The sequence below is a fragment of the Indicator indicator genome, chromosome 13 (assembly GCF_027791375.1).
Source record: "Indicator indicator isolate 239-I01 chromosome 13, UM_Iind_1.1, whole genome shotgun sequence".
Lineage (NCBI taxonomy): Eukaryota > Metazoa > Chordata > Aves > Piciformes > Indicatoridae > Indicator > Indicator indicator.
This window is the reverse complement of record NC_072022.1, coordinates 19,585,012-19,611,509: the sequence shown is the minus strand read 5'-3', so window position 1 is coordinate 19,611,509 and position 26,498 is coordinate 19,585,012. Positions and strand designations below refer to the sequence as shown.

At 48.8% G+C, this 26,498-nt stretch overlaps 2 protein-coding genes across 3 annotated transcripts; one reads left to right on the top strand and one right to left on the bottom strand.

The window, feature by feature from the left end:
• Positions 1-4,274: 4,274 nt before the first annotated feature.
• Positions 4,275-6,076, top strand: NPPC (natriuretic peptide C). The gene is made up of 2 exons (XM_054386212.1): positions 4,275-4,367; positions 5,786-6,076. Exons 1-2 carry the CDS (start codon positions 4,275-4,277, stop codon positions 6,074-6,076), a joined length of 384 nt encoding a protein of 127 aa, XP_054242187.1.
• Positions 6,077-17,673: 11,597 nt separating this feature from the next.
• Positions 17,674-24,530, bottom strand: COPS7B (COP9 signalosome subunit 7B). 2 transcript variants are annotated; one of them, XM_054385970.1, is made up of 6 exons: positions 24,369-24,530; positions 23,090-23,165; positions 21,491-21,579; positions 20,729-20,931; positions 19,442-19,547; positions 17,674-18,008 (listed from the first exon to the last, which is right to left on the bottom strand). In XM_054385970.1, exons 1-6 carry the CDS (start codon positions 24,528-24,530, stop codon positions 17,850-17,852), a joined length of 795 nt encoding a protein of 264 aa, XP_054241945.1. In that variant the 3' UTR covers positions 17,674-17,849. The 2 variants fall into 2 exon arrangements, with proteins under 2 accessions (XP_054241945.1, XP_054241946.1); XM_054385971.1 differs by lacking the exons at positions 21,491-21,579; positions 23,090-23,165.
• Between the last annotated feature and the right edge of the window lie 1,968 nt (positions 24,531-26,498).

Sequence of the window (26,498 nt, the reverse complement as noted above, 5' to 3'; positions counted from 1 at the left end):
GCTTATTTGCCCCTGCAGCCAAAATTGAAATCCCTGCCAGAAACCTGCTTCTTGCTGAGCCTGCTGTCACCACAGCCCTGCAGAGGTACTCTGAAATCTGTAAAAAAAAAAAACATGAACTGTATAAAGCTCCTGTGGTGGCACATTAAACCATCAGTGGTGTCCTCTTGGCAAATACCAGCACACATCTCCCTGGGGACTGGTAGGTGGTGGCTTTGCTGGAGAGGAAGTAGCTCCTCCATCCTTGTACCTGCTCCATTCCCCTGGCCCTGCCCCAAGCAGGCACAGAGCAATGCAGGCAGGACAAGCAAAAAGCAGCAATGTTTTCAGGCTTGTTCCAAAGCCACTGATGGACTCTGGGACAGTGCTTAAACAACAGCTCCTTGGGGTTCACCACTGGTTGCAGGAGAACTTTGGCTGCTCCAGCATTTCCATCACATGCACAGAGCCTTCTGATGTCTCTTTTTGCAAAGGGACAACCAGCCTTCATGTGGTATCAGCTGGAAATCCTCACACTACAGTTACTCATCAATCCACCTAGAAATGCTCCCTGGCCCATGGCAGCAAAAGAGACATAAATCTGGGCAGCAATTTCCCAAAACTCATATTGAAACACGCTCCCTAATGAAGACCAACTGGAAGAAAAAGGAGATAGATAGCTGGTTCTTGGCTGCTGCAGTGGCACAGGTTTCTTCAGGCTTGAGTCCATGTTTCTGTACTGTAAACCTTCTTGGAGTTGTCCTCTGGCAGATGCCTGGAACCTGGTTCCTGACTTCAGCTGAGAGAGCTGGGGCCCCAGCACTGTGTGGTAGGATCCAGGCTCTCCCACAGAATCACTCACCCCTTCCTTGTGATGGGGCCAAACACCCCATGCTGTTGTCACACATACCCCCATGACCCATCTCCTCCCACCCTCCAAATCATGCTGGCACCAGTCACACTTTGATGAATCCCTCTCCATCCTCAGGCACAGGGACTCGTGTGCTCTCCCACACACACCCTTCACCAATACCCATGCACTGACAGTCCCCCCAAGTATCCCTTCTTAGGGGGTCACCCCCACCTTGGTAAGACTCAGCAGTATCTCTGCATTTCCAGCCCTACAGCAGCAATGTTCTCTGCTTTGGGGCAGTTCCCAGCACATGCAGCTTCCCTGCCCACCCTGGGAGTGAGACTTTGTGGAGGGCAGGATATGTCCTGTATTTGGGTGATGACCAGCAGGACCCAAAGGGGTGAAGTGGCTTGAGTCCAGGCTGGGTGGACACCTCTGAACAGCCCTTAATCTGCTGTCACAGAGACAGGGTGCTGCGTACATTATGTGACATGAAGAGCAATCAGATGTGGATTTCATGCCTTTCTTAGGTCCCTCTGTACCATCCCCTCACCTAATGCACCACAGCCTGCTCCCCATAACCCCTGGTTCAATACCAGTTCAGTTCCTCAGGGGCAAACCAGCCCTGTAACCCCCCTTTTTTTATCCCCTCCAGCTCTCTTTGGTTGCCTGGGTGCAATGGAGAGGGGTGTAACACCCTCCAGCCCATCCTATGGGTCTCCATCCCTCCTTGTCCTGCTGTGCAGGATCCCCTTTGCTCTCCAGCACCCAGGAGAAGCCCACAGACAGCACAGTCCTCTCCATCCCGTGCTCTCAGCTGCTTGTCCCAAGCCTTCCAGTTCTCAGCCTGGGCAAGCATCCTGCAGGGTGGGCTAAAAAAGGCATATCCCTTTAAGGGTTAAAAGCTTTCAGGCACCCATCCCATGAAGCAAAAGGGTTTAATGCCCTTAACCCCTTCCTGCCCACACCTTTTCCCAGCTCTGGGCTTTTTCCACCTTCAGTGGATCCGATCTGGTTTGAGTTAAGGGAAAGGCTCGATGTGCACCGGGCTCTGACTCCAGCAACTTACAGCAGAAAAGGCAGAATAATTTGAATAACAAGATTAATTGGATTTATAAAGCACAGCCTCCCCCAAACCTGAGGCCCTGCGCAGTGTGACAAAGAAAACACACTAATGAAAACCACGCTGGTGAAAGCCAAGGGCACAGGACGAGCCTCCTTTGGCTGGGCGCTGGCTGAGACCTGGCTGCCTTGTGGCGTTTATGGCAACTCTCTGGGGAAAGGGGCTGGTGGAGAAGCTTGTGTACAGCTCCCAACCCTGCATCCTACAGTGTGTAGGGGGCTGGTGGCAAGCACAGCAGCCCTTCCTCCCCACACCATGACATTTCCTGTCCCCTCCCCACCTATGGTTCCCCCTGGGAGAAGCCATGGAGCAGGGCTGCCTGCAGCATCAGAGCAGGAGCCAGCACAACCAGGATGCTGATGGCAGGACCCTGTGTCAGCTGCCAAGCTTCTGGTGACCTTGGGCACCCTGACAGCCCCAGGTTGCAGAGACCCAGCACTCATCTGCCTGCTTCTCCTCTTTCCCCTGCACAAGCCCTGCTGAAGGAGGTAGTGCTGTAGAGCCCCCTCCTTGCACCCCAAAGAGGCTGGATATCACCTCTCAGCTACACTTTGGGTGGGACGGGAGCTGAACCCCAGGAGAAGGGGCCTCTCTCTGCTCCTCGCCTGCACCCACAGATCCCTGGCTCCTGGAGTCAGCTCTAATCCCAACTCCATTGCTTTACTCTGCCTGCATGCAGTCAAATGCCCAAGCACAAATTTACACTCCAGAAAGTCCAAGTTGTCTCCACCTGGCAGGCACAACGGAAAAACCGCCGAGACCTTCTCCTTCCAGCTCCTGTTCACGTGGAGCTGCAAAGCCAATCTCCTTTGAAGTGTCCTGTGCCCAGTAGCCTGGGCCATGGAGAAGGAAACATCTCTCTGCTCCTCAGCAGGGAAAATACAGACCCCAAGAAAGCCACAGCCCATTGGCAGAAGAGCTCAGAAAGGCTAAGAAAAGAAGCAGGAGGAAGGGACCAGGTTGGACCTGATGCCAGGGAGAGGGGAAAGAGCAGAGAGCATTTCCCTGGTCCCAGGAAGGGATTTGGGATGCAAATCCAGCCTGGTGCAATTCAGTCCTGCATGCTTCTGCAAAGAAGGGTGCCTTTCTTCTGGCCTGATCCCAGTAAGAGTAACTCCTTCAGCCAAAGTGCCAGGAATGTTGCCGAGCTCCACAGGCAAAAGGTAACTGCAACCTCAGAGCTGCCCAAGTGCCAGGCACACCAACAACAGTGGCACAAATCCTGCCCTTCTGGCTGCTGGAGGGGAAGGGTGAGGGCAGTGGGGGTCTCCCACTGTGTCTCTAAAGGCTCTGTGAGCTTCTGGAGTTGGCTCTGGGATTGCATCCTTCTCCCATACCCTCCAGCTCCAGGAGCAGGTTAGAGGAGGCCAGTCTGCACAACCCCGCAAACAGTCAACCTGTAGGGTCCTGTCCCCAGCAGGGACCCTGTGACACTGATTGTGCTCTGCAAAGGACTTACCAAGCATGTGTGCAAAGCCCCATTTCTAAATCCAGGGACACCATCCAGCTCCCCCCAGGAGTGCAGAGGGAGCAGGTTACCTGATCTAAGACAAGGGACACATGTAGGTGCCCTCAGGCAGTGCCACTGTCCCCTGCATCCCCTGTGTCCCCAGCGTCCCTGCTAGTGAAGGCAATGTCCTCCTCCTGCCAGCCAGGGACCCGACAGAAACGCTGGGGGATAAATACAGGTTCTGATTTAATCCTGGGTTGGGGTGGGGGGGAACACAGTGCTTTTTGTGCTGCTTTTTGGGTTTAACACACACACACACACACCCCACCCCCCACCCCCCCGCCCGGGACGCACCCTAGCCTGAGACAGCCCCCGCAGACTGTCCGTGTTCCTGTGCAGGGGGTTACTGAGGAAACTGGGGTGCACGGACGGTCTGCGGGGTAGCCGGGCAAGGGGAGGGCAGACAGGTTGCAAGGGAGCACGGGGTGGTTGGGGGATGCGTGAAGCCAAATGCTCCGCGCTCTGCTGCTCTCCAACTCCCCGTGCCGGTTGCCTTGGGCTGGTGTATCATTTGTTCCTGCCAGGGTAGAGGGGACACCCCCCCAACCCCCCCCCCCCCCCCTTTAAATTCCTGCTATTGTAGAATGAAGCGGGTTGGACCTTGGTGTTTTAGATGACATCACAGCAGGTTGGGTTATAAAATGAATGAAGCAGAAAGCCCAAGTTCACTAGCTCGGCACTTCGCAGGCGGCAGGAGAGGACCTCGGGGCTTCGCTCTGAACTTTGGCTCCCGTCAGTGCCGGCCTCTCCCCGGGGCTCCCCTTGGCTCCCCGCTGCCCTCCTGGCCCCCTCTCGCTCGGTCCCGCAGGATGCGGATCTCACCCTTGCTGGCTGGTGGACTTTTACTCGCTCTGCTCTCTGTCAGGCTGGAGGCGAAGCCGGTGTCTCAGCTCCCACAGAAGGTACGGCTGAAGATGTCCCCCCTCTCTTTCCTCTCCCCGTCTCGCCGAGGGTCCTGATGGCACGTGGGGGGAGACGCAGGGTGACTTTGGGGCGGCAGAGGCAGTACAAAGTGGAGTTCTCCTTCCCTGTGGGCTTTTTGAGCGCTAGAGGACTCCCGGCTTCTCCAGCCTGTCCCAAGCATGTGTGTCCTGGGGACGTCAGCCCCGAACCGGGGGCTGGAACGGACGCTGTGTGCCGTCTGTCCTGCACCCTTCGGGAGCGGGGCCAACAGTCTGCTCCTTGGCGTCACCCCGGGACCCTCTCGGAGCGGGCCACTGAGGAAGGGAAGCAGACGCCGAGCGGGGTGGGCAGCAGCAGGTGCATGAACGGGAGGGTGTGAGGCCAGAACCCTGCAGGCAGCCCTGCCCAAACAGGCCGGGGCGTCCTCTGGGGAAGTGGCACCCCAAATGGGAGTGTCCCGAGGAGCTGGGTGTCCCACGACGCTGAGGAGGAGGGATGCACCAGAGGCCGCCGATACTGGGTGGCACTGCCTGGAGGGCACAGATACAAGGACAGGGACTGAGAGGTGCCCCAGAGACGGAAGTAGGATGGAGCTGGGGGTGTCCCTGTAGGAACTGGAGTGCGGGCTGCAGAGAAAGGGATGATACAGGTTGAGGGGGCTGTCAGGGGGATAAATGGGGGTAAGCAACCCCAGGGCTTGGGGAACAGCATCCCTGAGCAGGGAGAGAGAGAGATGGGGGGCAGTAAGGAAGGAGGTGTGCCCCCGATCATTGTGGGTCAGAATTGGAGGAGTAGGAGAACCCAGAGAGAAGTAACTACAGGAGGATGCAGCGGTAAAGAGGAACCCTGGTTGCCCCACTGCTGCTGGGGACACTCTGCAAGATTGGGGTCTAAGGAGGGCTGCTCAGAGTAGTATCACCATCCCCTTGGAGCGGGGCTGGGGGGCAGGAACACCTCCCTGAAAACTGTCAGGGAATGTAGCTGGCAGGGGATACAATGACCAAAATGGCCTGAAAGCTGGTAGAGGAGTCAGTGCCCTACCTGCCCGGGCCACTGTGTCCGCTGCCAGAACCCTTCAGACTGTTGGGGGGCGTGGTGGGTGTGCGCAATGACAGCAGCACGGCTAGGGGCTGGGGGTGGCACACAGTGACCTGGGCAAGTGCCGAGGGGAGGGGTAGAAGGCACCGCTATTTTGCGGGTTGCTCTAAGCCCAGGGCAGGGATTTAGGGAGGGGGAGGATGCCTCGGGCATAGTGGCGGAGTGGTGGGCTGCACTGCTTAGAGGCGTGCATTGCGGGATGGATACATCGGCCCCGCCGCGGGTCCCTGCCGGGGAGTTCCCCAGCCCTGACGCGGGAAAGACGACGACAGGGGGGTTCTGGGGGGCAGCAGCGCTCTGACCCTCTCTCTCCCCACAGGCCTCCCGCGGCTCGGCAGCGGCGGCGGGTCCGCCCGAGGCGGCGGCAGCGGAGCGGGACAAGGAGCGGAACAAGGAGCGCAGCAGCAGCAGCAGCGGCGGCGGCGGCGGGTCCGGCCCACGGGAGGCTCGAGAAGTGCGGGTCGAGGCGAGACCGCGGCCGGGCTGGACGCGGCTGTTGCAGGACCCGCCGGGCCGCCGCCACAAGGGCCTCCACAAGAAGGGGATGGGGAAGGGCTGCTTCGGCCTCAAGTTGGACCGCATCGGCTCCATGAGCGGCCTCGGATGCTGAGGGACCCCTGGTGGTGAGTGCCTGGCCGGGCGGGACGGGACGGGGGGCTCCGGGGATGCCGTGCTACCCCTCCATGCGCTCCAGGCGGGAGGTGCCAGCGGGCAGGACTCTGCAGGTAGTTAGCCCATTGAGCCAGCTGCAGACCCCAGCGTTGCTGGTGAGTAGAGAGAACTCCAAAGTTGGCCTTAATTATGCTCCCATCGTCCAAGCAAACCCTCCTGCTGTCCGGCTGTCTTACCGGCCTCTGCAGAAGGATCAGACCCTCAGCCATAGTTCATTGATCCCGCAGCAGCTCAGGCTGGATCGCTCCTAGTATGAGCCAGACCTGCAGGCTTGGGGTCGGGGTGAGCGGTAAGTGCAGAAGGAGCTCCAGTGCAGCCATACATTCACAGTTGCTTCCTATGCTTGAGAGACTCAGGTGACCTAAGGACAGGTGCTAGGAGGGCAGGATACCCCCTACTGCCTGTCATGGGAGGATTAGCAAGGCACCTGTCTCAACCATGCTCCAGTTCTTTTAAGGAAAACCAATACACAATCTCCCCAGGTGTCTCTTGGTTGTGGTGAGCGACAGACAAGGGTAGCACTTTCTCACCTGGGCTTTCTATCAGAGCAAGTTAAGGGAAACCGGAAAAAGTTCTTCCTACAGCACTCCATGGCCACTGTGCTTAGGGACCAACGGGCAAGAGAAGCTTCACTTCCCCACAGGGACCAGAGAAACACAGTGACTCCTCCAGTGATGACTTTTCCTAAAGGTGCTGAGCATGAGCAAGGCACTGCTTTGGCTTGTTCCCTGCCTGCAGGTGAACTCACACCAGGGGAAGCACTAGCCCAGTACAGCCCAGGCTGCTTGCTCTTCTTTCCACAGCACAGCCCCACTCATAGGGATGCACCTCAGCCCCACAGTAACATAATCCAACATGGAAGGGACTGGACCCAGGCATCCTGTTGCTTTGCAGAGCAATAGGAAAAACAGGGCCCAGCCATGCCAAGACAGCAGCAATGGTCCAGAGCTCCACCTGGAGAGGTGGGTGCTGCTCCTCTACTCCGTTGAGCAGTGGCCCCTCATTATTCCCAAAGACTCACACAGCTCAGAGCTCCTAGAAGTGCAAGCAAGTTGCGTGGCTGGCTTGCACTCATCCTATCATTATAATCTCATTAAAAAAATATTTCTCCTAGACCCAGGGCCAGGAGAAGCAGCACATTTCCCTCTGGCTCTTTCTTAAATACCAAATAGCCAGAAAGCAAAGAGCAAAAAAAAGCTCAGGGAGGGCTTCTCTTGACTTCAGCATCCCACACCAGGATTTTTCTTGCAGGGGGCTTCAGCTTGGGATGGGTAACAGGTGTTATACTGCAAGTACTAACAGGCACTTTGTTCTTGCTCCTCACAGGGCTTTGAATCTGTAGTCCACTTTTTCCTACTGTGGCCAGGCAGGGCCATCCCCCAGGCAACACCTAGAAGAGCAGAGACCCCCCTTCTGGACTGGACAAAAGATGTGGCTGTGCTTTTCTTTTTGGTACGAGGAGTGATGGCACCAGCTGTTTTGGTTTTGTTATTTTTTTTTTTTAAAGTGCTCTCTATCTTATATATATATTATATATACAAACACTCACCGAGACAAGGGACAGCGCTTTTCCAACAGACTGATGAAGCCAGCTGTATAACTTTGCTGTTTGTAAATTCATGTCATGCATAAATGTATTTATGTTGTAAAGCTATTTATATATTGTTTATAAAGAGATATTTATAAAAAAAAATTATTTATGTAACTAAATGAAAGAAAAAGAAAAGTCAAGCATTGTAACATTTTTTGTCCTAAGTAGTTGAAAAACTTTTAAAAAAGGAAAAAAAAAAATCAGCATTCCATGTGGCATTTTGTAACCTGTCTTTATTTATCAAATTCACATACAATTTAAATGTCAGATCCGTTGGTTTTAACAGAGTTCAAGAAGGATTGTTCCAATGTCTTACAAAAGTCAGAAGCAAGAGAGAGGCCAGCTGATCCCATATGCAAAATAAACCCAATCCTGCGATGCTCTGAGGGACCAAATCCTGCTCAGTGCTGCCTGCAGCTGTAGGCCTCTGCAGAACCCAGCTGAGCTCCCTGTGAGAGCACAGCCTCGGGCAGCTCACCTATCACCCATACCCTGAGTGACACTCGTGGAAATAAGCCCATCACGCTCAACAACCTAGACACGGATTGATAATGGAGTGACAAGAGCAGCATTTGGCCTGAATGGGGTTTACCTGCTTCCAGCCTGCAGGTTTGGGTCCAGATCCCATTCCAGCACTGCAGCTGTATCACCAGGTGCCCTACGGAGATGCAGTCCCTGCTGACAGCAACAAAGAGACCTCACTGGATCTGGCCCCTGGCTGCACTAGTGGGAACAGAGCTCTGTGCCAAAGGCACTGTTATTCCATGATCCAGCAGCTCACTAAGTGTCCCGTTGATATTCCCACTTGCCAAACTTTTCACCACCAAGCTGTAAGCCCCTTCCTCCAGCAGAGATTTGTTTAACTGTGGCTGGGACAATACACAGACCAAAACATACCAAGAGCTGCCTGGTAAGGATTCACGGACACAGCTGTTGCTGCAGCTTCTTGCTATGTAAAGTGCATTAAATAAATCTTCAAAACGAGTCGGAACTCTAAAGGAAACAAGCAGCAAGGGAGAGGGGAGCGCAGCAAACACACAAACTCCTGCATGAAGGCTCTTTGGTCTCAGTCTTCAAAGAGGCCTTAGAAAAGAAAGAGCAGCAGGCGCCGAGCCCAGCCGTGACGGGAGTCACAAATTATGCCCTGACCATTGTAGTGGGCTGGGAAACAACGAGTATTATGTTCTGCTGGGCTCCAGTGCCTAGGACAGTGCAAAAAGAAAGTCACCGAGACCTAGAGGCAAAGAGATCCTTTTCCTTAGCAACCATCAGGAAACCATAGAAACCTCCAGCCAGATTCTCCCCAACTATTAGAGAACATTAGGTTTACAGAACAAGAGGATTCAGCCAGACACTTGACAGCTCAATCAGGTTAGGAGCACATCTGTGACGTTTCTAGACTTGTGTGAGCAAAGCCTCCGTCAGAGATGAGTGCCCACCTCACAATGTCCACAGAGTCCAGGTGGATGGGAAGCAGCAGCTGATGGACCATGTAAGACGTTGCCTATGAGGAACAAAATCAAGGCCATAGGAGGCTGAGCTGGGAGGGAGGCAGGCAGGCAGGATGGGCAGCTGGTAGCTCATGGTTAGCTAAAGTCTTCCAGAAATGTCTATAGGACCTGCTGTCAGGTGAGGTGAATACAACACTGGTGGAAGTCACTCTACCAGCTGTGCACACTTTTGGAGGGAAGGAGGGGCTGTACCAGGTGAGGTGAATACAACACTGGTGGAAGTCACTCTACCAGCTGTGCACACTTTTGGAGGGAAGGAGGGGCTGTACCAGGAGCTACTAAAGAGATGCCCATCAGAGGGGACCATCCACTCTTAGTAAACCTGAGGGACAATAAGGAATCAATTTCTGTGCAGACCTTGCACACAAGGGCCAAACAGCCATGTAAGATGGTACTGCTGGTTCCCCTCAGGGTTCCAGTCCTTGAACATGAAGCTGAAGTAGTGACCACAACAGTGCCAGGCTGTGACCAAGGTAGGGCAAATTCCTCTTCCAGTTCCAGCTTATTGCTGCAAAGCCAGAGCTGGAATCTGGCTGTCACCATCTGTCCAGTGACAGCCTTTCCTCAACAGTGCTGAGAGAACTTGATCTCAGGAATTTAGTCCCCAAAATTTGACCACCTATGAGGGATACAACCTGAGCTCAGGATGGGGGAGATCCCAGAGGTCACAGCCTGTGTTCACATATGGCCTGAATTTCCATTTCTCCTCTGCAGTGTACTGAGAGCAGAAGTGCAGCACAGGTTCCTTTCATCCACTGGGCTTCCTTGAAAAGGGCAAGCCCAAGGAAAAGGACAAAGCTGCACTGAAAAAGGACATCAGTTTGGCAAGAAGTAGAGAGAGAACAGAGCAAGAGCTCCCTGTGCAGAAGGAAGGGATAACAGCTTGGCTCCTTACTTTGCTGCCTCTGCTCTGACCAGGCATCAGTCACCCTTTCCCTCCTGCAGGACAGGAACGTGGCAGGGGTGTGAGCTGACATGCAGGAGAGAAGGCAGCACTCGGAGGGTGAAAGCACTTGGGAAAACTTTCAGATCCACTCAGCCTTAGCACCTACACAGTACAGTCCTGATGGGCAGTGGCTGGCACTGGAGCAGAGGTCACTTTTCCGAGGCTGACAAGCACCTTCCCTGGTTGGGTGGCCAAGCCAAGAATGGGAAATAGAAATGGCTCATTGGAGCACAGCAAGCACCCGGTAAGGCCACAATTGGGTGTCCCTGATGGGCACAGTAGGAAAGAAGGCCAGCAGGAAAGAGAAGGGCCGCAGGAATCTACTTGACAGGGAAGGAGGCATCAGTGCAGCAGAAATAAATTTATCTCACGCCACTGCCTCTCTTATGGGACACCTAGGTCAAATCCTCAGGACATCCAGTAAAAGGATGTAGGGCCAGCACTGGAAAACTCCCCTGCCACATCCTAGCCCACAGACGGCGTAAGTGAACAGCAAGAGCTGTCCTGGAGGTGAGCTGCAGCCTCAGGGGGGTTGCATCTGACACCTCAACAGTAGGCTCAAAGGACCTACATCTAGCAGAGATCTACCCACACACCTGGAAGTGAGTGTGGAAGCAGTCCCAAGGTCCTGTCTCCACACCCAGGTCAAACTAGCACACATGGGACTTACATGTTTCCTGCCCTGCCAGCTGGATGAGTAGCAGCCACATTCAGATTCCAAGTGGGAACACTTGTGGCAAGAACAGCCTTGATTTCCCCTCTCCAGGAGCTGTTTCTAGCAAGAGAGCCATAGGTCCCTAGCCTGAAAAGCACACTACTCTTTAGTGAAAAAGGACAAGAGCTTTCTCCAGCACTGTTGTACAAGTGCCTTGCAAAGCCCAAACAGGCTGGAGCAGACCTTAGAGCTCCCACAACAGGGTCACAGTTGCCCTCAAACAAGTGGGAAATAATTTCTGTTCCCCCAACCCACACTGCTTGTTTTTCTCTGGTACCATTAATGCAACTGCTCCAAGGTATTTATTATTGAAGGGTTAGGGTTAGCTCAGCTCAGGTGCCAACAAATCCCAAACCAATGAAGAAAAAGACAACCCCAGAGCAGGAGAGCAGTGGAATTTTCCAACTGGAAAGGGACTTAAGGCATTGAGCTGGGACTGCTAGGGCCAGCAACACACACGCCCTTGCACTTGCTCTAGGACTTCTCCAAGCATAGGCTGCTTCCCTCAGAATGCAGAAAAACAAAGGGAAGGGATCACAGGGCAGCTTCCAGAGGGAGCCTGTGCTTGACACAAGTGCAAAGCGAAAACAAGAAGGGAATTGAATTCAGGCCCCTTCCTGTCAGTCAGCAACTAACCTTGTCAGAAGGGATGGCAGTGCTAACCGAATCAGGCAATTCATTAGGTTGGGGCACACAGCAAAAGCCCACGCTCTCTGGAGCAGAACTACAGTGAAAACCCAGGGTAATGAGTTGCAAACTGCCTTTGTAAATGACACTTCTGCAGTGACTCTGGCAGGCTGGGAAAACAGCTAATAGGAAAATCATTAGGTAGCATCCCTTTGATATTGTTGAAAATGGCACAGGCTATTTTCCCTGCCCCCTCTATAATTAACCTGGTACATTACCCATAATACTCCAGGATGATATTCCCACAGTGGACCACCTTATTTGCATCAGGGGAGAAGAAGGGTACGGTACTCAGGAGGCAGATGACTTCTAGAAAAGCTTAAAAAGCCTAAAGATTCTCCCCCCAGCCATATCCACACATTGCCAATTCTATCGGCAGTGAAACCTCTGCCCAGCCAGGAGACCAAAGCACTTCACAAACCTCTGTCGTGGGAAACACAGCTGCAGAGGAGCCACTTTGCCCACGGTTACCTTCTGCAGCTGCAGAAGAGCTGGAATAGGACACAGCTCTCTGCTTTGACCCTTATTTGTAATGCTGTCCTTGTTCTTGATTCCCATTGTGCTAAACCAGCAACAGCCCACACCTGCCTAGATAGAGCACAGCTCTGAGGAGCAATGCCTACCCACCTGGCTTGTCTGCCAGCAAGCAGAGGTGGCATCTCACAGTTGTGATGTAAAAGGAAGAGCATTACAGCTGGCAGATGATCCTGGAGGAACTGGTGCTCTCTAACAGCTGTGAAGGTGACAATGAAATGACCAAAATGTCACTTATTGCATCAGCACAAAGCAGCCTTAGGACTGTGCTAATCATGAGACAGTGACTGAAACATCAGGGCTGGTGAGATAAACAGCATCTTCAGGAAGAGTTTGGAGAGCTGGGCAGCACTGCTTCCAAACTTCATGCCCTCGAAGGTACAGCCCCATGGTCAGACAAGCTCAAAATACTTGCAGAAAATGCTGATCACTGATGGAGCAAGGCTTCACTTACCCACCACAGTCAGCTCTTCTGGAAACACAAAGGCCTCATGTGTGCATGAGCATGTGTAAAATGGCCTCATGACAGAGAAATTCACAAGCCCCTATAGCAGACTTGGAGCTGTAGGTGTCCTATCTTCTACTGAAGTTACACCAAGCAAGGACCACAGGCTTTTGTACTCTGTGGAGGAATACACATTTCAGGACTGTTATATGACCTTATGGCATCCTATTACTACCCAAGAGTCCCAGTTTGCTAGAGCAGGGACATCTTGTTGTCTTCTTGACATCAAAAGCCATGGTCATAGCTATCACACTTGTGCAATTTTCAGCCTGCAGAAAATACATCTGTGAGGTCTGTACACTGCAGAAAAAAAAGAAGTGTGAGTGTCTGTGTATTTGCAGATAGGGAGCAAAGTGCTGCTCTGCCTAATCCTTCATGTGGTTTGCTATGGGAGATGGAGGTGCCACCACAGTGCCACTAAGAAGCAGGGTGCAGCCTAAGGTAGGGGTAAATATGCTCTCTTTACAGCATAGCTCTTCAGCTTCAATCACTTATCTCTGGTCAAATCTGATGAAATATCAGCAAAATGTCGTCAGTCTCTGAGAGACATCAACCAGAGTGACACAAGGACATATTTCTAAAAACTCCGCTGAGAAATCCAATCAGACTGTCAGGTCAAAATTCCACAAGGAAAAATCAAGGTTGAGGTTACAAGCAGGAGCTGAGATCACTCTAAACTTAATTTACCTTTCTTAATGCCCCTGGGTTACTCTTTCTCAGGTTACATCAAAATAAGAAGAGGGGTTCAGGTTTTGGTTCTCTCGCATTAGGCCAGATGCTATAAAGGACTTTGGGGGGGAAGGGAGGGGAGAGGAACCAACACAAAATTTTGCATGGGGGTAAGGGCCAGAGATGTGGGTAGCTGGGCCTATATACTTGGGAGGCAGGTTAATTTCTCTGTTTCCCCATTATTCAGAATCACAAGGGGCAGTGCTACTTCTCTCAGTTGCAAAGTTTGCAACCAGCTCAGACACCGGAGTAACAAACAGCAGCTCCAGCAGACCCAGGAGTGCAGCAGCTTTGACTGTGTTACCCTATCTGGAGGTTGGCTTTATGTGGTTTCCAGGACCAGACGCCTCTCTGAACCCCTTAGATATGTGTACATGAACCCACACAGAAATGAAAGCTTAGGAAAAGTCTGGCTTATCCCTGTGATTGACAACTGTATTAAAATGTTACAAGAGTTGATGAGACTCTCCTTTCTGCCTTCCCTGCAAAGAGTTAAGCCCAAATTCCTTTTTGCACTCATGGACCAATGCATTTCCCCCTCACAGGATAAAGCAGAATGCTAACAACAAAGCCTTCCACTTTGCAGGGCTGGTGGGATGGTAGGGCCACCTCTTACTACTGCTCTCTTCTATGGGAACAAAAGCTTCACTTTCCTCAGCTTCACTCTGGAGAGCAGCTCTGCAGGTCCTGCTGCTGTAGCCTATCCACAGAGAAGTACCTGCAAGCCTGCATGCAGTTCTGCAAGCACCCATGGGCTTTCAGAGGTCTACACAAGATTGATTGCAGGATGGGTCTCAAATCTGAACACAGCAGGGCCTGTCAGCATCACTGATTTTCCCTCCTGCTCTCTACAGACTAAGCTAGCATTCAACTTATCTAAGGAGGTGTGAAGCAGAAGAACAATAGATTTCAAGTCAAAACTTTTTTTTCTGTAAAAAGATTGACATTAGCACTCCTTTATGATGTTCCAGAATTGCCTGATGTTAGCTGGTATCAACTGAGTCACAGCAGGAATGCCAGGGACATTTGTTAGCAGGAGGCACAGCTTTAGGGCTAGGGCAGTCTACCAGCACTGCAATCAGCTGAGATCCTCTCTTCCATTTTCCAGCTCAGTGCTCAATTCCATATTAAACAAGCACTAGTACAAGTGGAGCTGCAGAACATGAAGCTAGGCAATAAAGCCATGAAGAGCAGAGGGAAGGCAGCTCCATCTACTTTGTCTCCCCCCGGGTAAGGGCAGCAAACAGAAGTTCAATAGCTCAAACTATGTCCTGCTGCAATCTTGAAGTGAGCTGCAGCTGGAGCAGCTCACTACTGCCATAAACCAAAGTAGGGCAGGATGCTCTCCCCACATCAGGGAGCAGTGTCCAGTAGTGCTCTGTTAGATGCCTCCAGCAAGCACAAGCAATACATGGGAGTTTGCATCACCTCTGCTTTGATATCCCCATAGCTCAGTTAGGGTCTCTGGGCACTCTCCCCTTGAAACTGTGTGCAATTTAGCCCCTGCCAGCCCCTAACTCACACAACTCTGCTCCAAGTTGCTGCCCTCCCTGCAGTCACAAAGTCAATGCAGCCTTTATCTGTTGTCCTTCTCAAAACAGCACAGCACCTCCTGCATCCTTCCCTGTTAACAACTATGCCTTCTGCTTCATTCCTGGAATAGCTTCTAACTCTTTCTTTCAAGCCAGATTCATTAACCAGCTGCTGCAGAGCTGTTTGCCTCCCCCAGGTACTCTGTGCATGTCATTTGTTAATGACTCATCTCAGGCTGGGCTCATTGCAAAGACACCCCCTCCTCTTGCAGCACCAAGTGCCTCGCTGGCACACCAGGAAAGCCAAACATGCAAACAGCTCAGTTCCCTTCAATACTCCATTTCCTTCTCTGTCCTCTACCACCGTCAAACATGGGACAGCTCTTTATTCAAAGTGCTATTTCCTCCCTTGTTTCTTTGTTGATCAAAGGCAATGTGTACTGAAGCATAAACAAGAACTTCACCCCCAGCCAGGCTTTGAGAAGAGCAAAAACGTTAAGAACTTCCACTACACTAAAAAAGCTTCAGCAAACTGATGTGACTCCTGTGACTGGCAGAGAATAAACACCAAGGATGCCAAATTCACATCTATTTTCCCAGCAGACTGTAGCTTGCTGAGGAGCTAAAACGATTTCTGAAGGCATTTGTATTCATCTTGCCTCTTTCCAAGACTGATATTAAAAATGGGAAGGAAAGAAAACAGCCAGTGAGGATCACAGACCCTCTTGTCACTAGTCAAATCTAGTCAGGAACTGGATGACCAGTACAGTACAGCTGCCCACACAGGCCAGGAACAGACTTGGTTCATCTCTACCACACAGATCTATTAGGCCTGGGTACACAGAGTCCACCTACACCTCCTGAGAAGCTGTCAGCTAAACACTGGGAGATGCTAGCACAGAAAACAGTGATGTCACTGCTTGGGAAACAGTTCCCTTGAGATACAGGGGAAGGCTTTGAGCTCTGGGCTTATTCACTTAACATCCCTCCCTGGGAATTTTCTTTTTTTGCTAGCATTTCTAGGGGGAGAGAGAGCTGGCAAAGAATTGGAAATCAAGGGACGTGATCCAGAGGCAATTGGATGGGAGGTATTTAGATCTACCTTTCAAGATTAACAGCTGCTGTGCCTGCACTGCAGGAGAAGAGGGATTTACTTTCACCAGTGTACAACCAGTCCTGTGACTGAAGACTGGAAACATGCAGATGGCAAAGAATTCTGGTAGCAGTAAAGAGGAAGGCACGTGCATTGCACAAGCAAGTGCAGGTGACAGCTGGCTGCAGGACTGGAGCATTGTCACAGTCCTCTGCTTAAACAGCTCCCCTGCCCACACACAGAAAGCCCTTCTCTTTACAGCATGGAGTGAAATGCAGGGGCCAAACCACAAAGCAGTAAGTACTCTGCTAGACTCAGAGGAAGGAATCAACTGGCCTAAGACAAAGCACAACTGCAAACCTTCCATAATCAGGCATCAAAGGTGTTTAGGCTCAGGGCATTTGGCTCATCTGTGGCAAAGCCACAGATCCTTCTGAGCAAACTGGACAAAGACAAACCACTGACAGAATGGGAAAACCACTTCCCTGCCTCCTGGATGCACCAGGGAGATTAGTCAGACCTGACAAGAATCAAGTAAATGCTCAAGTGAACAAGTGCTGTTGGACTACAAGCCTAAAGCAGCCTCAAAGCCAAGACTCCAGACTCTGACATTAAACCAACATTTTTAATTTTTTTCTAAAATGTGCTTTTTTTGTGAATTGTGGTTTCAATGCCAACCCCATCCTCCCCCCTAACAAAAAGCCCCATACCTTGCCAAACTAGGTGTAAATCACCTGAAGTTAGTCTGTAACAAATAAAAAAAAGAAACAAAACAAATTAAAAAACCCAACACAAAACAAAGGCTGAAATGCTTTAGAATCACAACAATGTACAAAAAAAAAAAAAAAAAAGGAGGAAAATACAACCTGAAAGTGTTCAAAATTCAGAAAGCCTAGTCAAGTCCATTGCTTCAGCAAGGGGATGCTGCTGCGACCCCTGCCAGTGGGTCCTGGGCCACCAGCCTGCCATGGTGCCAAAGGGGCTCTTCTCCCACACAGCCCACTGCTGCTAGCATCCCAGGAAGAGCGAATGCATTGCCCTTTGAAGGTATCAATGGGGGAAACAACTCACAAGCAGCTCTGGGAGGTCACATCACATTCAAAGGGAACAGTTTCTAGTATGCCCCTAACTAGCCACCTGCAAGAAGGAAGGCTTGAAAGAGGAGCCTGCTTCCTCCTTATTGTATTGGTGCCTCAAAGATGCAGAACAGTGCTTTAAATCTGTGAGAGATTAAAGGGCTTAGTAAGGGCAGTAAACAGACAGTTAAGTAAACAGCCCAGCACTGAATCTCATCTTCACAGAGCGAGGTAGTGTGAATTTCACCCCAGTTTAAAACAGACAGGGGCAGTGGAAAGGCTGAAGACTTCCATGTAAAGCAGTTCCTGGCCTAGAAACCTTTCTGCGCTCCCTTTGGGAATGAAAAGATCTGTATTGATGGCTTCCTCGCTCCCAGCCTGGCTTTGGTAGCCACACTTCAACCCTGGGATTCAGACGCTTGCCACAGAAGTTCTGCCAAGACCCGATTCAGTACAGCAGCTTCCTCAAGGTTAAGCAGCAATGAAACTGGCTGGGAGGGAGCAAAACTGTCCACAGATTATTAATTTTTTTTTTTGCTGCCCCTTTTGGTTAGTCCCTCTCTTCAGAAGCCCCTCTTTACAGGACCACAACAGGGACACTCTGGGAATTCATAGGGGCTGCACAGTGTAACTTAGCCAGGTGCTGCTAACTGGGAGCTGTATTCAGAGAGGGCTTTTATTTGCCAGCCTGGAAGTGACTGGCCCAGAACCCACTGAAAAAGGAGACACAGGCCCTTTTTTTTTGCTCCTCCTGTTGTCATTCCTAGCTGAATGACATTTAGATGGTATGTTCTAGTGACGGCTGGAGACCAGCCCTTTGACTTTGGACATCTTCTTTGTGGGCTGCCTTTGTTCTGTGTGTGGAGGGCACTCTCGCTCTACCAGCTGCTGTTCCATCTCCTGTGCCGACGATGAGGCTGTAGCTTTTAATGTTTTCTTTATGTTTGTGACCTGGCCAAGAAGAGAGAGTGAATCAACACCTGCTTCTTCCTCCTGTTGATAAACATACTGAAAAGCCCCTGGAGTACAGAGTGGAGATTATAAAATAAACTCTCCCACCAGAAATGTGCTCTCCATTTGAGTTTATTAAAGGTAATGTTTCACCCTCGCTTACAGCCAGAATTGTTAATATTTCTATTCTGGGTCCAATACAAAATAACTAGAGAATATTTTTTTTTTTTATTCCTAATAGGCAGTGGCACAATATTGTCTCACATTTCTGCCTGGATAGAGGGTCTTGCTCCTGCCTTAGTGCATTCTGGTGGCCAAGAAGCAGGAAAGACAAAGGAAAGTGAAAGAAACAGCACTTAGGACAGCACTTTAAAAGGGAAAAATGCCTTTTGGCCTTGCTGGCTGAGGCACAGATATTTGTTAGAAGCAGGAACAGAAATTGGTTTAGTGGGAGGCAGCAGCACTGCTTCTGCTGCTCTGGCTGAAAAGCAGAGAGACAGCACCAGGCACCATACTCTGTCCCCTGGAAGCCTGTAAAGCTCACCAGAAATACAATGAACAAATCTTAGAAAAAAAGAAAAAAGAAAAAAAAAAAGAAAAAAAACAAACACAGGCCAAAACAAGTTTTGAGTGTGCCCACTCCAGGCCAAAGGCATCTGACAAGTCAAATGCACTACAGATGCCAATCAAACTGCCAAGCATATGCTGCTTCAGAAGGCAAAAGTAAACCTGCAGGGATGCAGCACTCTGCAAGAAATAAACCCTGAGCAAGTGTCTCCGGAGGACCATTTTCACCTTTACAGCTGTATTAGCCAAGATTTGTTCTCACAAGTAACTACACATCAGGAGGGGCTGAAACCGTGTGCCCGTGCTGCCACCTACTGTCCAGCTGCACATGGCACAGCGGCAGCAGCACTCCCAGCTCATGGGGCTGGAGAGAGCGTGCAGGACCCCTGTCTGGGGGCTTAGTTCGGCCCCTCGAAGGAAGCTGCTGAGGGCGCCTTTTGCAGAAACAATGAGACCCGAGAGGTTTTTGCTAATGGTACTTTGAGGTTTAAAAAACAAAGAGAACTGTTTTTTCCTTCCTTCCTGTCTCATACAGAAGGAACAGAACTGCATCAAAGCTCTATGTTAAAAGCACACTTTTCCTGAAAAATCAATTCAGGAAACCAATAGCTGGTGCAGCCACCTAGCCTAAATTTATAAGTTCCAACCTACTCAGAGTGGGCAAATTTGATATCTGTGGTGTTACTAGCAGATGAAAACAGATCTGTTTTCTTCCTACCCCAGACTACCACATCTGATTTGCATGATTGCTAGCCTGCTTCAGTCTAGAAGCCATGACCATTAACCAGGTGTTACCAGATTATTTTCTTCAGTAAACAAACATTTACCAAAGAGCATAGAGCAGTCTGAAGTGACTCTGTACGCACCTCCATCTCTACCTGCTGTTGAGTTCGGTGATGGTTCTCTTTGTATTGGTTGGCTCTAAGTACTTGCTGCTCAATTCCTAAAAGAACTGACTCACAACCATCACACCTGCAAGATACAAACCATGTCAAGCACTGTTTACAAGTCCTCTCTGGAGCAACTCAGTAAGGCAATCTGGAAAGCCATGCTCACCTAAACATTTAGGGGATTATTAAATTTATACCTCCTGCTTAAAGATTAGAGTCCTGAAAAGCTGGCAAGAAAAAGCTCTGCAGCTTACTTATGCATTTCACAGCATTCTTTAGAGTCCATGCTACTCTTACTGTCAGAAAGCAAGTGCAGGTTCAGCGTACTTACAACTTCCTTTTCCATCTGAATTGCAGGAGTTTTTCAAAAGTACAATTTTAAAATTAAACCAAAACTCCTCCAATAGAAAACTCATGACTGGAGAAGGCAGAAAGGGAATTGGCAGAGGGTTCACTGTTACCTTCCAAACAGTGCTGTAAGGTTCTGGAAGCTGCCAGAGCCCTCCTGCTGTGACAGGATTGATGGAGCTGGAGAAGCAAAAAACCTGTCCCCACCTCAGGACAGTGTATTTACCCAACAGTTTAATTACTTTTCCTACACTCATTACCACAGTGACTAGGAAGCAATTCCCAGTCAGCTCAGAACCTGCCACAGGCTCCACACTCTACAAGGGAATTTCCTTAGGTGGGAAGAGAATCTTACAGAAAAGATGAGAAGCAGCTTTCTGGCAAAGGTACAGAAAGATAGTGCCACAGTCCCAATATGGTTGTCTGCAGGCTGCATTTTCAGGAACAAAAAGAAGGCAAAGGCAACTGAAACTTCAAATTTGAAGAGACATCCTCTCCAAAGAACTGATTCTCTAGAATTTGCCCACGAAAGACAGTTCTGTTTTGATTATCAAGTGTAACAGCAGAAAGGGGAGTAGCTCCCACCATAAGATCAGGTTGGCACATCAGTTTGAAAAGGCCTTAACTCCTTACTAGGGTTCTGTCATGTAAAAACTACAGAAAAGGCAGAATCTCAAGATCTAGTACCGTTTGACTTGATATGTAATACAAATTGAACCTCAGATGGGATCTTTGGAAACCTCTCCAACAGACTCCTCCTCCAAGTGCCTACTTATGGTATGAGATTCCTGATTAGAAGAACACAGCGAAATTGAGCCAGAAACTGAAATGGTAAAGAATAAGAAAAAAACAAACAAACAAACAAACAAACCACAAAACAAGCTATGTACAAGAAAGATGGAGAGACTGCCTCACCATTCCTGGAGTGTTTTGACAATGTTACTAATGTCTTTCTTCTGAATGTCTCTGCCGATACAAAAATCCACCTCTAGCACCTGGTTTCGTTGATCCAGCTTCCCCTGGATAATATCTGTATAAACCGCTTCGATAATCAGATCTTCCAACTCTCTCAGATTCCTCATATCCAGGTCCTTCAGCAACACAGAATAGGGAATGCACTAAAAACAGTAAGTGCAAGAATAAGTTAACAGTCCTAGAGCCAAAATAAACAGCTAAGTCTCAGAAGGTCAGGACCCAAAAGTTTATTGTATGCTACACTTTTCAGCCTGCAAGTACAGCAGTGACTGGTCATGGCAGAGCCACCACTCTGCCAGAGCTTTGGTAAGTCCTGAAGCTTTGGCATAGCACATTCTGGAGGGGAAAAAAGGTAATGGGATTGTATACAAAATTAAAAACAGTGCTTATTTTCATCTTAAACAAAAAGTCAGTGTTTTTAAGAATCATTTTCCAGCTCCAGCAATAAAGAAGCCATACAAAGTTTCCCAGCCCTTCCTGACTAATTTGCATGTCAGCTCAGGAACCCTCATATCTCATTTGTGAAAGTCCACCAGGTTAACGTCCCAAATGCACCGAGAGAGAAGGCTGTACATTACTGGTACTTGCCTAGCTGCAGGACTTTTTGTGAGTACTCATGCAGTGCCATACAACTTCAGTCCATGGAGCTGATGCCATTTTCAAAACCAAAAAGACAACTACTCTGACACATGGTGTACTTACCTTCATTCTAGAAGCCAGGCTTACAATCGTCAAGTGTTTCAGCTTGTTCTTCTGAGTCACTGTTAATTCAGGAAGGTTATCTTTGTTTGCTGTTAATGTTAAAAAAGATGAGAATCAGGACTTTCCTTCAAGGATTGTATAATCCAGGCTGCAGAACACTACATTCTGAAAGGCTGAATAAACTCCAGCTCCTGTTGGTGCTGGTAAGTAGAGAGCTGATACTGATGACAAATTAGCACACCCAGGAAGAGAGGGGAAAAGTTAAAAAACAAGTTGGCCATTCCATTATTCTCTGCTTCTTTAGTAATTCTGGGTTTGGAATTAGAATATAATTCATATCTCACAAGTGGTGTCCTGCCAAAACAGTTGGTCGATGCTTTGTTTTTACCACCAAGTAATTTTTATTTCATTAGTGAGGAATAAAATCTCCTTTTGCTGATCTGGCTGTAAGGAGAGATGGTCTTATACCTGCACAACGTAGAATTGAAAGTGTAAAGTAAATTTAGGGTTGAAAGTACCAGGAAGAGGGGAGAAATTATTAATCTTAGATGGCTTCACTGTGATTGTATTGTATTCATGTGCCTCATGAATATTTAAAAATAGGAAGAAAACAGGCAGCTTTCCAATGAAAAGAAACTCTTTAAAATACCTGCTTTAACGGAAATTAGTGTTTCAGGCCACTCAAGTTCTCCTATCCATCCCACCACACCCAATGCTCTATATTTGGACTACTTTTCCCCCTTTCTCTTTTTTCACTAGAAAAGGAAGAATAGACTGTGCTGTCACATGCTGGGACACAAGACCCATGCATAGCAAACACATCACAGAATTCATGAGGCTCGTGTTACTCCACAACCACTGAAATTTCCAGTCCTTGCACTTACAGATGCAACTTCTCCTTACAGGAATTAGGCATCTCATCCATCACAGTGATAGCCAGCACTATGACAGAATTTTTTGTCACACTGTAATGGTCTGGATTAGGTTGCCACCCACAAATGAAGTATCAAATTGTAGCAGAACGGAAGCATAAGCACCAGGGATAACAGCACATTTTGACAAACACTAAAATGATTCACACATAGTCCTTCTGAAGCTGTATAAAAGTAATTATTTCCATTTGTATTCTAGCTAAGAAATGCTTCATTTGCTTCATTTTCTTTCAGCAATGCTGTCACAGAATAAAAGGTTATTCTTTTATATTTTTTTTTTATAAATAATGCAGAACAATTTTGCCTAAGTTTTCTGCAGCTTCCATAACTGATGCAATCTAAATTTCAAAACAGATGTCTGAAATTGCACTCTGCAGAGGTAAGCAGCCTGTGAATGTCAATGAATACTGCTACAGACCAATACAACCCAGTGCTGCAGTCCAATCTGAACCACAGTCTCCAGCCCTTCCTTCACATTGCAGTAATTAAAAAAAGCACACATGACCCAGAGATCACCTATGAACAATTCTCTTCCCACACAGGTTCTGTTCTTGGACACTTTGACCCTGCCACACTACACCAGAAACCACAGAAAGCAAAGAGCTGCCTCTGACAATTCTACAAGGCAACCCACTCAGTACTCTGCAAACAGGCAGCAGTCTCTTACCTACGTAGTCTGGGTATGTTCCGTATGCAAACAGGTTCAGCAACTGGAAATAAGCAGCATTAGACCCTTCAGCAAGCTGGATGGGAAGGAAACAAAAGAAGTCCCATGTAACATGGCAACGGCCAACATGTCCCCTGGTAGGTAACTTCTCCAGAGAATGTTCTAAGTGTACATAAAACAGTACCCAGAAAAGCAATTATGTCCCAGTTTTAAAGAGCTGGACCCCCACGGGCCTCACGAGCAGCAGCAAACTTCAGAAGCTTCAGTCAAGGTGATCCAGCCATTTCTATGCACTAGAAGTTAGGCATATTTTGAACTGTCAGCTGGTTTGTGTGGCACTTAGGAGGTCAAAGAATAAACTGACTCTTGATTTCAGCTGACATCCTACTGGCCCAGCTCCTCTCACCATATAACAAGCAAGCAGGCAATGGTGTGCTTGGTTAAGCATCTGTGCTCTTACTGGGAAAGCTAAGACAATCTACCTGTAGAGCCACAAAAAAATCAAAACAAAGCAAGCTACAACATTGTGAATACATTTGAAAGCAGCAGCACCCTTCTCACATGCAAACACTTCACTGCAATAACTGTAGCAACAAGCAGTGGTTTTTATCAAGCGCAGTTTTTTAATACCATTTGCTGCACACAGATCCAGGAAAAAACCCACACTTGCAAGCTGATGCTGAAAACCACAGAGGCTTTTTTCAGCTTATCTAAGAGGCCATTTGGAAAGCCAGACTTGCTGTATGCCATGCTACCACAGCTGCAGAGACACTCAACTTAGATTCCATCATTTTAGTAGAGGGGGTTGCTGGTGAGGCATACTCAGTAAAAGCTCTGGAACGTACTTTCCAACCTGTTTTGCCATGGTTTGGATTTGGTTACCACCCAGGCCTGCTACACTAAACATCTGTTCACAAACACTTTTTGGAGAGCATTGAAGTTGTGCTTTCCAGGACAGTGAAGGAGTAGAAAGGGATTTTTTTGTTCTTGGCTGGCTAGGTGCCTTCTTAAATTGTTACTGTACTGCTGCTGCCGGGTTTTTGATGTACTAGTAACTGCGTTAAGGAAGCAAAGTTTTATACATGTACCTTTTAACATCTAATATATACAAGCAAATGCAACCTCAATCACTCATACACAAACATTTCAGAAACAAGGTAAGTTGCAGCAGGCCCTTCCTGGCACAGAAATTTTATGTACAGGCTGGCTGTGGAAACTTCTGAGAACTCCTTACACTGGGAGTGCAGAATGGGCATTAGGAGAGAAACTCATCTCTTACCTCTTGCACATTTGTTAACTCCAATAGCTCTCCAAAGACATAAACCCCAGGAGCCTCCAGCACTTGATTTATAAGAGCAGTGAGAGCTGAGCCACTTGTACCTTTGGCTAGTAAAATAAACTGCTCTAGAAGATTGCAGGACGGTTTCTGTTCTCCTGCCATTCTAGGTTTTCAATCTGTCAATAAAAGAACATGATATTAATGAATCTTTTTTCCTCTGCTGGGATCTGTCTGGCAGTGGATCAGAAGGTATGCCCAGCATAATAATATTTCCAGTCAGCAGAGCCAGGGCTTTTTTTCTTTATTCAGAGGGCAGGCCAGGAACCCAGCAGGTTTGAATGCAGATTTATCTAGGGAACAAAAATTATTTACACAGTATCTCAGCAAAATGCCTGCAGACTGTCTAGTCAGTTCCCTAAAAAGATCTACTCCTGCTAAGAGGAAAGGAGACTCCATGTTGGTTTCAGACTTCTACTGATGCAGCCAAATAATGCCAACTGCAAAGACATTTGTTATTATGTCTATTAGAGGCCAGCTAAGACCTCCTCCTTCCTCATTACACTGCTTCAAAATAACTACTAACTTAATGACCTGTGAAAAATTGATCCACCTTGTAGGCCTGTACATTGTACCTCTTTGTTTGACACTGACTATAGATAAAGCATACATAAATAATTCCTGTTGCTCTCTGAGCCTAAAAGGCAAAAGGAACTATGGACTGTAAGTAGCTTACCAGTCTACACAGTAGAGTTAAAGTGTTTTGGGTTAACTGGAAAGCTTATGTGATAAAAATACCCTCTCTACAAAGGCTCTATTTAATTCCTTGAAAAGAGAGGTCTTTGTCTTCAGTGGTTGCCTGACATTTCCGGTGTGCACGTTGTCTCCCAGTACCAAAATGTTGCTTTTGAAATGTAAAACACTGTTTATTAACAAGTTCAACAAAATAAGTTCTTTGTTTACAAACAACTAAGAAAAAAACGTCTAAATATTATTCAGATAACAAAGAAAACCTAACAGGTAAGGGCATTTTGTGTTAAATTTGCATTGGTTCATTCTTGAGCCTAGCAGGTAACCTTTACCCGGGTGAAGAAAACCAGCCAGCCAGAAAACTTGTCTCATTCTGTGAGACTACATCTGTCCCTGCAGGATTGGCACAGTCACACAGGCAATTGCACTGTTCAACCAGGCCTAACCAAATTAATACTTGTGAAGGAAACATAGAGAGCTTTCTTCATTAGTCAGCTTCTAAATATACACTTTACTCCATTCCATTCCACCTGCAGGCAACAAATGGTCCCAACCTGAGCTGACAATCTTTTGCATTCTCCACACAAACGCTTTTTGGTTCTCAGAGTAAAGTCTCTTTTCATCAGAGACATGCATGCAGCCTGGCTGAACAGCACCTTGGTTTTGAATAAGAAATAGAGTAACACTCAATGTGGCCTCCTAATGCACCTGAGCATCAGTGGTAATTTCCATGGTCACAGATAAGGAACAGACACATGGGACAGGTGATTTTCACATGAAGTAACTTAGCTGGAAATGAGAATCAAATTTAAGGTCTTCTTAATTATTGCCCTCCCTCTCAGGTAATCAAAAGATATGCTGGTATATGAGGCTGGCATTACCCATGCCCTGCTAAGAAAGGAACGCCAGTTCTTTGCCCCTTTTCAAGTTAACGTTCAGACAACTGCATTGCTATTGCAACCCATCTGCACAACCGTGTCACCAGGGCCACCTCGCTGCTCTTTCCACAGCCGATCACCCTGGTGAGAAGTGACTGAAACACAAATAGAAAGCACTTTAAAAGAGCTTACCCAAAAACTCTACTAACCCTACAAGAGGACAAACAGGGCTTCTTCCCCCGCCATGCCTTGCTGCAGCCTTTCAAAGGTGCCTGGAGGGGTTTCACGGCAGGCAGCGGCGCACAGACCCCACAGGCGGGAGGCAGGCTGCAGAGCAGGGAGGCGGCCAGGCCCCTCGGCCCTCCCGCCCCATAGACCCCCGGCAGGGCCCTAAAGGCCGCCGGAATGGGGGCCTGTGCCCCACTGGGCGAGCCGAGCCCTGCCGCAAGTGGGGATTTAGCCGGGGTCCCGCCACGAGGCCCTCTCGCCCCTCACCACCTCCCCG